Below are 12,224 nucleotides of genomic sequence, written 5' to 3'. Positions count from 1 at the left end.
GAAAATCATTTAAATGTCTGATAGGATTCTGCTTTTTCGCTCTGCGAGCTCCCGTGAGGTGCGTGCAGCGATCACTTTCAGCGCATGCGCACGATGAAGAAGCGTCCACAAATCTGAAAAAAAAAAGATTTGTTTTTTGGTTTGCTATTTTGCTTGGATCACCCGCTTCAATGTTGAAACAGGAAAAGAGAAAATGTTATTATGATTAACTATTAATGGCCATTGATTCACTTCACAACAACAGTGCTTTGGTTGTGTGTAGGGCTCAAGGTTTACAATGGAAGTATAATAACTCTGAATGGTGTAGACATTTCTAAACTTCTCACATTAGCTGTCATAGTGTAATACATTGTATTGCAAAGGCTCTTAAACTTTTATCTCAGCTCCCAAAGTTGTAATTTGGGTCTCATGTCCACATTAACCTACTATCAATAAATATAATTTCAGAAAATACTCAAATGTATAGAACTTCAATCATCTCACATCATGTTGTTTTACATTTTTGAATAAAGCAAAATATGTGGATAGTGTGCACATCCCATCCCAGCTGGGTATAAAGGAAGAGGAATCGTCTGTCTAATCAGTTTGTCATGGTTGATGTTGTGAAACTCGGGTGTGAAACTACCGGAGCAGCGAAACCATCTTGAGAAAACATCAGCGCAGAAACAAACTGGGTTACCTTACCGCAGGTTAACAGGAAACACGCACTAACCTCACCTGCAGCTGGCTTCCGGTGAAATTGGGAGTTTTAGTAGAATAGTTAGTAATTTTCCCTGTACGGCTACATACATACATGAATTGCACACTGTCTAAATGTTTTGCCCCATCCCTCCCTGATTATGTGGTCCTGTGTGTACTCTCTGAATCACCCATCAGATCGAAACAAACACATAGACTTTTTTTGCGGAGTGCCAAGGTGTTGCAACGAAACATACCACAGACACAAACAAACACTTCTGCATCACAGTTTTCTTCCTGTCCCTTTGTTTGTTTCTCTTTCCCTAATCAACTAAAACAGGAGGAAATATTTATGTAGCAGTTTATTTCTTATTCCGTAGTTGAGAAACATACCAGAGCCCCTTAAACAACAGAAGGCCAATGCTTAAAAATATCCCAATCTTTCACTTCATCCTCACTTCAACATTCAATCCAACAAACTGAAGTTCAACACTGTCCCTAGCGTTGGCCAGCAACTAATGCCCTTCTTTGCATTGCCATTAGAAATGTGGGTAACCAAGGAGAGAGGAAGGGGTTGTAGTTTGCGGTTGTGAAAAGATGTGCTTTTTGGTTTTGTGAGGAAAAGAGAGAGTGATGGATGGAGGACAGGGGGGTTGGGGAAGGCCTAAGCTGAACAGCGCGGCTGGTAATATATGCGGCCCTATTGTGGTCAATCAATGCACCGTGCAATAATGGGGGGTAAGGAGGGGGCACAAGGCTGTAGGGGAGCAATGACGAGATGTCTTCTGCCTCATGGTGTGCCCCCCTCGCTAAGAAACACACTTAAGACCACGCAGTGTCAACCAGACTCTCATCTGAGTTAAACAAAGTGCTCATTCCACTCATATCTTGGCTGTTATTTTTGTGACTGAGGAGCCGGCCAGAGACAAAGAGCCCAAGGACAGACAAATGTGAAGACTCAATAATTTTGTTAAACAGACAGGAATGCTGTGATACATGGTCACAGGTTTCCTTTGCTGACAGGTTGCGGTGAAAGTCTACGTTGTCATATGAATGTACATGTGTGGTCTTCCTCTGCGCTTACAGGACCGTGACGTCTCTGCTAAATGCTGTGGTGTCAGAACAAAATCTACAGAGAAAAAGTCTAACCGGCATGAACTGAGGTGAGAACATTTTTATTTTGTGTAGAAATTATTCAATTACAAGTACTGCTTTTAGGAAAGGCGTGTGGTTCCATGGTAATATACAAATCCTAATTAAAAGAAATAAAAAATACAGCATGCACAAGCTCTTAGTGATAAAAAGTAGTTGACATTATTGCACAGTGATGGAGTTAGTTTGGTGTGAAGCTAAGTTCTTGTTATATACTTATACTTACACGCCTTAGTTTGTTCATAGCAAACTAAGCAAAACATGAGAAGTGAGCCACAGTACACAAGTTATATTAAGATATTGCATCACTCCTGCAGAATGAGTGAAAGGAGGAGTCTTTGTGCTTTCAATTTAAGAGACCACAGCAATCAATTAAAAGTGATTTGTTGAATGGAGGCTGGCAGAGCAGCGGGAGCAGTTGTTTATAGGCCTCATGCTTTGTTTCAGTCTCCCCCTTGTGAAAGCACAGACTGTGAGAACAAAACCAAAGTATTGTATCTGAATAAAGATGACAGAGAACAATAGGAGCTTCTTTACAGACAAGGCTGAGAAAATGTGAGAGGAGGGGTGTGTGTGTGTTAAGGGGTGGGCAATGACAGGAAAGTACATTACTCATTTGAGGATTATTCAGTTAAGCTGAATGTCTTTTAACATTTGAACTAACAATATTTTCAACATGCCTCTCTAACAGGCAACAATTCTAGCTTCAAAAATAAAAAACAAAGTATTCACAAAAAAAACTTAAAAATGAAATGAAATTAGATTTATTAAAGCTGCCCTAATCAATATTATTGGTAATGTGACAGTTTCCCCTCAGCTCTAAAGAGCATCGCAGTATCTTTTAGCTCACTGTTTCTGTTATAAACTGACTGTACGCTACGTGCCCAGCGCTGGTGGAAACGGTTGACGGACAAAGTTAGCAACTAGCTGTTGAACATGTAGCAGCATTTAGAAGCTAAGGGGCCAGAGAGACTAAAATAGAGCTAAAAGGAGAGTTAATGTTGGACTTAGATCTGTCAGGTGTCAGTTGTTTGTCACCACATCAACTTTACAAAGTGATACTATGTCAAGATTGTAGTAAATTAGTAAGGTACAAACTTATATTTCAGGTAACTCTCCAATGACAATTTGGAAACTGAGACTTTATTTTGTCATGATTTAAAATATTTGTTATGTAAATGAATGGCTAAGCTATTACATTCAAATTTAAAAGTTGGCTTATGTCATCTGCCATGGCTGTTAAACGCCATCAAATTGAATGTATTTTGTATTGCAACTGACAATTTCTTTTATTCTATGCAGGTAGGATGTGACATACTCACCCCGTCTCCAGGACATGATGTCACAGGGCAGGGGAAGAATTTGGGAGGGGATTGGGAGGCAGATGCACTGGTTTATTCTCGCTTACTTTCTCCTCCTGGCTCTACCATGCACCTGCTTCCTCCCCAACTTTTGGTCTCGAGTGTTAACGCTGTCCTGGGACTCGCACACACACCAGTACATCACGGAGCAGGCCATTCTCAACGTTACCCTGGAGACCCTGAGGGGCACCAGAAAACACCAGGGGGACCATGCAGAGGAACAGGTGAGCTGATGTCTACAGTCAAGATATTTACTGTAAGTTCAGTATGAAAAATAGTATAAAAGACCTACTTTCTACTATTACACAAAGCGGTTAATGAGAGCTTTATTGTATTAAAAATGGTTATATAGTTTCAATGAATGCACACTGAAGGAATTGCTCTTCTTCTGTGTTCATTGTGATATTTGAGCACAGATGGTAGAAAATAAAAAAAAATCAGCCTTTATCCCTCTCAGACCAGACTGGGCCGTGGCTTCTGGAGAGCTGTGGGAGAGGTGGTGAAGTCCAATGCGGCCATGGACTTCCTGAGCTCCACCAGGTCCGACCCAGTGTACCACTTTGATTCGGAGCGCGTGGACAGCGCAAAGGAGATGTTACGGCAGTTCTGGGCTCAGACTCTGCTCTCAGTACGGGCCAAAGAGTACCAAAGTGCTCGTCACAGCTTGGGCCAGCTATTTCACTCCCTGCAGGTACACAGCAGACAACAAAACAAAAGAAAGATGGGGCAGGATCAAGAGCACTAGAGAGGATTGTGCTTTAGAGATTCTCTTCAGTGTAGTTCCCAATGATGGTGATGCAGTCGTGATGTTAGTTATCTTGTTATCTTTTGAGAGTATCATTATCAGTGATATGATCAGGGTAAAAGCTAAGGTTGTCCTGGATGAGCTCAATTTGGCAAAGTAAACTCCAACACTCAACTTCTTTTAAGACATCATCCCACATGTTCAGTGTAGTTTTTCTTTTCTGGATTTTAATCTGTATGTTGATGTGGCTGAAATGTTGACATGACAATCAAATCAATACGTGCTGGCAACAAAAATAAGTAATGCTTTGCCTTTCAAACTTCTCTTATTCCAGGACTTCTACAGCCACAGTAACTGGGTTGAGATGGGCCAGCGCTTCATTTACCTCCACCTGCTGCAGCCAGACGAGCCTGCCATCCCTGTGGCTAAAGGTCATTCACAATCTTCTCCATCCACTAACACATCAAAAACTGATCCCAGGACTGGGGGATGGTCATTAACTTTCAACAGAACATTATCGTATGATCTTATATAGGATCTCTTATCAAAATGAATTACTAAGGTTTCACTTTGACATCAATGAAGAGTTTTCATGTTGTATCGTTCGCTGCCTTGAACATTAGCTTGATTATTTGATGTTTTATTTGATTGTACTGTTGTTGTACATACATTTATGATGTGCCTAATAGTATTGCTGTTAATACTACATTTTAGTTTACAGTTTGTAGATTCTCTGCTTCTTGACAGGTACTTTTTACTGTTGTGTAATCCAGGCATTTGTATCTATTGCAGTACATCATGATGGCCCTGACAGCTGTAATGTTTTATTTTTCTTCTGGATGCTTGTTACAGTAATGCATTTGTCATTATTCATTTTCTGGCAGTGGTAATGTGGACCCAAATGCAGACAGACATGCAAGGCAGGTTGACTTAAAGCTAAGCTAACTAGATGACAGGTCAATGGTTCCTCAGTTAGAACACGTCAACAAAGGTCAAAACACACGTAACAGTCTGGCTGGTTCTACAACCACACCTAGCAACACATACTCTGACTTCATACACACTGTGGATATTAATGACCTGTGGAGCTGTGGCAACTATTTAGATAATCGGTTAACTGTTTCAAACATTTTTCAAGCAAAAAATGCCAAACATGCTCTGGTTCCAGCTTCTCAAATGTGATGTCTTTGTCATATTTGACAGTAAATTGAATGTCTTGAGCTACTTAAAGACAGAGAAATTGTCAATGCCACTTTTTGAACATAGTTGAATGTACATCTAACATACCATTAATGTCATGGTGTTATTTAGGTACTATGCCACTATTGATATCTTTATTTCTACAGATTCAGTGGGCCTCGTCAACAACAACAGACTAACCCCTCTTCCTTTCTGTCCACAGAAGACACACCTACCTGTATGGAGTGCTTCAGTGTCACCTGTCGAGACAACCTCCTGCCAAGACTGACAAACACACAGCAAGACTCCCAGCTACTAACCACTGGCTACTTCAGCACTTCCCCTCCTAAACCTCAGGGTATGTCTGTGAAACCTCAGCCACCAGCAGCTGCAGCAACAGAAGAACTACACCCAAATTACAGAGCGTTTTCCATATACCATGTTTTAATGGCTTTTTACTTTTCAAACTCACCCTATAAGCTTTAAAAATGCTGACTATTTCTTTTTCAGGCAAATGTAGTCATGGAGGTATTCTGGACAGTAGCCGCTACATGGGGGCCAAAGGGGGCATCAACAAGGACAGCACCTCACCTCTCTTCTCCCCTCACCATTACCTCCATGTGAAAGCTGCCACACTGGCTACTGAGGCCACCCTGAGTGTACTGAGAGACCTCAGAGACACTGTGGGCAACAAAACCTTCCTCAGGTAGGTTTTGACTGCTGTCTTACAGGCCCACATTCATTGGCTAATAGGTTTTTCTTATTTTCAGATGTTGAGTGAGTATGTATTCATTTCCTTGCACAGGCTCCTCAGTGTGAAGCAGGTCCCAGCGTTGGTGTTTGTCATAGACACCACAGGCAGCATGTTTGAGGAGATCACTGCTGCTCGCCTCCGGGCCCACTCCATTATCCAGAGTCGAGCCAGCGGCCCCGGGCAGCCTGGCACCTTTCTACTTGTGCCCTTCCATGACCCAGGTGAGGGAACGGATTTTGGACATGGTCTGGATTGAAAATCAGTCCTGCATACAGCTGGAAAGATCTGCTCTAAGAGCTGTGCTAAACCTACGTCGTCTTTAAATCACTTTCGTAAAACTCCCTTTTTTTGACTTATCATGTAATGATCTTTTACCACTTATCTATTCTCTGTTTATGTTTCACTTTAATAGTTATTGCTTTGTTTTTACTTTAATGTTGATTAACAATAATGATTATGATTGCATGGTAGTAGTAGTAGTACTACTGCACAGGTGACAAAAGATCTCCCTCAAGTCAGCAGTCGAGAACCGGCCAAGAAATAGTCTAGTACATAACCAGAAAAAACACAATTTGTCATTTTTACTCTTCGGTTTTTGTACAGAATAAACGAACAGTGCGTTAGCTAGTGAGCTTTAGGTAGGCGGATTTTGTTACCATTGCACTGAAACAGGCTAGCCATTTCCCCCTGCTTTCAGTCTTTGTGCTAAGCTAAGCTAACAAGCTCCTGGCTGTAGCTAGATATTTACCATAAAGACATGACAGTGGTGTCAATCTTCACATCTAACTCTCTGCATTAACGATTATTTATCAAAATTGTAAAGAATTCCTTTAAGCAATTCATTTTAGCCCTTAAATTAAACGCTTTCAAAGTTCAACGTGATGGTTAACTGACAGATCTGCTTTTATTTTAGCTCAAAAAGCCATCAGCCATTGTTTACCATCTGACATTTCTATCCACTGTACCCTTCAGAGGTAGGACCAGTTTATGAGACAGATGACCCGACCCAGTTCATGGAGCACATGGAGAACCTGATGGCGCTGGGAGGAGGAGATGAACCAGAGATGTGCCTCTCTGCTGTTCAGGTAAATTTAGACGCTGCTTCTTTTGTAACACTCTAGGCTAAGTGATCAGGTGTGTGTCTGAGTGTCTGCAACATGTACAATATGAGAATTACAAGCACACGTAGTAGCTTTCCCATTTTGCCTGTGTGTTTTCAGCTGGCGCTCACTCACAGTCCACCTCTGTCAGAGATCTTTGTTTTCACTGATGCTTCCCCTAAAGACGCCCACTTGTTTGATGCGGTGAAGGCCCTCACTCTTGAGAAACAGAGCAAGGTAAGTTTTCAATTTAAATTCGTCTGTAATGTAAGCTACATTATCTTCAGACAGAAAGTCTGTGGTAATGATGTTATCTAGAGACACATTTGGAGCTGCTCTGAAGACACTGAGTCATGATTATACTATACTGTCATATGTAGACATTTTTTGATTCTCAGCTGTAAAGCCTACATTTGAATAAAACCCATTCGACTTTAATATCTCAGACCAAAAACAGGTTTTGCCTGTTGACATTAACAATTCATGACAATTGATATACAAATTAGGAAGAAGTTATCTACCTTTGCAGATACTGATTATATTACTTCAAAGAAGTGGAATAGCATTACATGAATTGAGTGTTTTATCTTACACACTGGGGACTTACTGTGGACAGTAACTGCAATCACATAAATTGTACTTTGGCACGTTTCTTTCAGCTCAACCATTGGTCATGTTATTGGCTGATTTTCCCACAGGTGACGTTTCTCCTAACTGAAGACCCCAGCTACACAACAGAGAGCAGAGGGAGGAGGAGGAGGAGGAGGAGTAGGAGGAGGAGTAGGGAACCTTTGTCCCCTGATCGTTTCTCTCTCTACTCTTCACTGTCCTCCCTGTCAGGAGGACTGACAATATTCACCACCAACACAGACATCCACAAGGTCTCTGCCATAGTGGAGGATAACACAGCAGCTGACAAGGTACGGCAGCAAGATCCTTTGAGGCTGATCAACATTTTACACACTTAGTTGAACCAAATAAAACAAGTTCTAAAGGCGCTACATCATCGGATCCCAACGCTTTTGGCTTGTAATCATTTGCAAGTGGACATTGCTTGCAACTCCTCATCACGTCTCTTAGGTACATCTACTGATTGTGATCAGGGACATTTTTTCCTGGTTTTATTTGAATAATTCCAGAGGCCTGTAGAGGCACAATTATTCAGTAAAACACAACAAAATTAAAGATTAGAGGAAAGTCTGAAAAACACTGTGTAGCAAAAACAAATCTCTACCTTGTTAATTATCTGGAACACCTTCAGATTTATCTTATCAACCTATTTTGGGGGTCACAGCAGCTGAGCTACATCATTGCTAATGCGTGCCTGTTTCATACCACAATTAACACTGTGCTGAAAACCGCTTCCTGTTGCAAATTAGGTTGTTGAGAGCGAGAAAGAGAACCAGAACAGTAAAGCTGTGAAACCAAAACTATGAGCTGAAAAGCACTAAAATGCTCCATTGAGCTGCGGGATGCTGCAGGGTTTGGCAATGATTATATGTGTTTGTCACTACCAAAGACCCCTTTTACATACAAGGTGTCATGTGTCATGTGTCAAGCGTGTCATAGACCTGCCAATTCACTAGAGGATAGCATGTCAGAGTCACGATTTGCCCCCGCGTAGGGAGGTAGATGGGTGGGTCACGCTTTGGCATGATACCGGGTTGGATTTTTATTATCGAATATATATAAAGTTTATATCTATTTGAAGTGGAAACATGCCCATTTATTGTTCAGATATGTCAAGCACATTTCTTTCCCTTCCTCCCCAGGTGACCCTCCTCCACGTGGAAAGTGACCAAGAGCTGATGTCCTCCCATTCCTTCAGAGTTGACGGCTCAGTAACAAAAATCACACTACACGTCACTGGCATCCTGATAGAGTGCATCCTTATCAGTCCATCAGGTAACTGTAAGGCAAAGTTATACACGTATAAGCTGTTGATGGTAGCCATAACAATAGTTTTTGTTGCAATTAGTTTTGAAACGTGCTATATAAATAAAGTTATCATTATTTTAATCATTATATCCAGGCAGCATTATTATTATTATTTTATTCTGGGAACTACTGTCTGTGAACTCTACTTTGTACCTGCTCATACAGTCTTCCATTACTGCTACTCTTCTGTGCGTTTGATAATAAAATAAGCCCAGTTGTTGTATTTCTCTCTCCTTGTTAGACCAAAGCCAGGCTCTGTTGAGTGAGCAAGGCCCTCTGGCAGAGTTGGAGCGCTTTGAGGGTCTGTACCGCATCAGCCTGCTCTCTCCTATACAGCCAGGCCAGTGGAAACTCCAAGCCAAGAGTGACGGACACCTCACATTCAACGTAATAGGTAAAACATAAAAAACTATTTTATTTTATAAGACTTTGAGGAAATCTATGAACAGATAATCCCCAGTACATATGTTATTATCTAACTGTGCTTGTACTGAGACGTGTCTTTGGATCTGCACCCCCAGGTGACAGCAGTGTAGATTTCCTGTATTACTTTGCCACTGTGACCAATGAGACACACCCAGGTCTGGCCAGAGTGGAGGGTAGTCCAGTAGCAGGTAAGGGATTGTGATTTTTTTCTAGTATAATAAGGGATGTATCAGTGGCAGTGTGCAGTAAGACTCACACAGGAATGTGCCTTTATCAAAACTGCCTTGTTACTGATATAATTTCATAGGCGTCCCTGCCTTCCTGGTGCTGACTGTGACAGGCCTGGCTCCCGATGAGGAGGCATCTTTCAGTCACGTGTCGCTGCTGGGGGCCGACGGGGAGAGCCTCCAGCAGGTGAAGCTGAACTCCTCCTCTTCATCGTCCTACTCTGCGGAGGAGCTGGTGGGACGGGTGGATTCTGTTCCCAGAGCTTCCTTCTGTGTTCGACTAACAGGCCAAGACAGCAGAGGAAACAGGCTGGAGAGGGTTTCCACAGAGATGGTTCAGCCCACTCACGTTCAGATACAGGTAATTAATAGTTCAATTCTGTTACTCAGTTGTTATATGCTTTATGGATGTTTATTCCTCAGACATAATACCTGCTCTGTCAAACAAAGTCAGTCTTCTTAAGTGATGTAGCACAGATTTAAAGCTGCACTAATCAATATTTTTATATATACAATAGAAAAAGTGACTACATGTAATGTGAAAGGTTTTACATGCAGAATTATCACCTGATTCTGCAGAATCAAAGTGTTTTAGCATCTTTTAGCTCATTGTTTTGATTTTACTGTTTTGCCTCAGACATTTCCACACAGCAGGCAACTGTTCTCAGCAAAAAAGCTCTGATAAACCCACGGTACACTACCTGCTCAGCACCGCACAGCAGACAGAAAAGATAGCGGCTAGTTGGAGAACATCGTGGAACGCTTAGCAGCTAAAGATCCTGACATGTCCCTCAGGAGGCATTGGAGACTAAAACAGAGCTGAAAGGAGAAGCCAGAGACACGACTCCAAATGAAGGCGACTGTTGCTGCATATCTGCTGCATGTGTAAATAGACAAATGTATGCTAACATAATTCTACATGTCAGCGTTTGCAGACACAAGTGGACAAATCAATTATTGCTGCCACCTCATCAGCAGCAACAGAAAACAATGTAGTACTAAAACAGCTAATCTGCTGGTTATGCTCCATTTAAAATATATCACATTTCAAACTGTCATTATGACTTTTCCTTCACCAACTTTCCATACAAACCTCTGTGTTGGTGCATTTTCCTCATATCCACTGAGCTTTGCGGTGACAATCTTTCATAGCTTGTGTGTCTCTATCTCTTCAGGTGTTGTCTGTCCCCCGCCTGGTACCTGGTCACAGCACAATGGTGGAATTTGACATCCTGAACCATGGCCCGGCCCGACTCTTCAGTCTGACTGCTGATGATGACTGTGGATATCTTCATAAGAGAGGACCTCACAGGTAGAGCAAAAAGATGAATAAAAGATCTTGATCGGCCACTGAGTGAACAGCAATATCTTACCATTAAATTGAATGTCCTCATTTTGCAATCATGTCATATCAATGTAAAAGAAAAGAACATTTCATACCTTTTGAGGACTGTTGTCTCTAAAGTAGTAGTGAAGTATATAATTTGAACTATGGGCACATTTTCATTCTTTAAGTTTGAGTTTTTGTCCCTCAGGTTCCATGTTCCAGAACAAGGGTCTTTCCGTGGTCAGGTGGACCTCCACACTCCTGCCACAGCTCAGGCAGGAGCGACTCTCACCCTGACACTCACTGTGCGTTCTCTTGACTCTCCAGACTCAAATTACGCAGTGGTCTACTTGACTGTGGTCCCCCCGGTGAGCATTAACGGAAACTAATAAGATATTCTTCATTTGGAGTCTACTTTTATTGTTTTATACAGAAGCCTCATGTGGTTTTTGTACATACAGATTATTAATTCTTCTAAAACAGGTCATTGAATCTTCACTTCTTCTTTCTTTTGTAGGATCCTGACACGTCCCCACCATCCTGCTCCACTGCACGAGTACAGTCCACCTGTCCTTCCATTTGCAATGAGTCTCACTGGAGTGTATCTCTGGTCGTGTCAGACAGGGGGCGCTCTGGCCTCGCTGCCCTCCAGCTACAGAAGGGTGAAGGCACTCTGAATTTATTCCACAGCTCCCCACCCACAGAGGACAGCCTGGGAGAGGCCCAGCTTGGCCTGGACCAGCAACAGGCACACAGGGACAAGACAACCGGTGGTAGCCACCACCACCACAAGGCCAGATTAGAGAAAGGAGACCCCCCTTTGAACATCTCTGAATGGGCACTTGGCTCATCTCAGCCACTGTGGGTGAGGTACACGTCCAGCTGCTGCTCTGGTCAGGCAGAGTTGCTGGTGTGGGACACAGCAGGAAACATGAAGCGCTGCCATCTAACATCTGGCCAGCAGAGGCAGCCAAGAGACAGGAGTATCGATACACTCACAGGCGTCTTTTTCTTGTCGTTAGGTCTGCTGTGGTCGTCTCTGCTGTAGGTCGAAGTGATTACAAATGTTTTGCAGGTCAAACTGGATCACTGGATTCCAGCAGCCCACACACAGAGCTGCACAGAAAGACAGAGACAGATACAACTTAAAAAACAAATGTAGTTTGAAATATGTGCATTTAATGCAAAGAAATGTGTCTTTCTGAACTGCTGATTATGTGTTTGCTACTGTAAGACGGTGCACTGAATAAAGAATGAATAATTTTATTGTGACTGTCAATAAGTTATTTGAATTACAAAATTATACTATTGGAACTAAAATGAAAAACTGAAATGAA

General features: G+C 42.1%; 1 protein-coding gene across 1 annotated transcript; it reads left to right on the top strand.

Moving 5' to 3' along the window:
• Positions 1–3,166: 3,166 nt before the first annotated feature.
• vwa7 (von Willebrand factor A domain containing 7) lies at positions 3,167–11,935 on the top strand. The gene is made up of 16 exons (XM_070906501.1): positions 3,167–3,415; positions 3,649–3,882; positions 4,271–4,367; positions 5,339–5,473; positions 5,626–5,821; positions 5,921–6,090; positions 6,842–6,954; positions 7,090–7,206; positions 7,668–7,889; positions 8,742–8,874; positions 9,149–9,301; positions 9,429–9,521; positions 9,641–9,921; positions 10,736–10,872; positions 11,096–11,255; positions 11,405–11,935. The coding sequence occupies exons 1-16, from the start codon at positions 3,167–3,169 to the stop codon at positions 11,933–11,935; spliced, it is 3,021 nt and encodes a 1,006-aa protein (XP_070762602.1).
• The last annotated feature ends 289 nt before the right edge of the window (positions 11,936–12,224 follow it).

Source organism: Enoplosus armatus, chromosome 5 (genome assembly GCF_043641665.1).
Source record: "Enoplosus armatus isolate fEnoArm2 chromosome 5, fEnoArm2.hap1, whole genome shotgun sequence".
NCBI classification, from domain to species: Eukaryota; Metazoa; Chordata; class Actinopteri; order Centrarchiformes; family Enoplosidae; genus Enoplosus; species Enoplosus armatus.
Note: the sequence above shows the minus strand (reverse complement) of the source record. Positions and strands in the feature narration are given on the sequence as shown.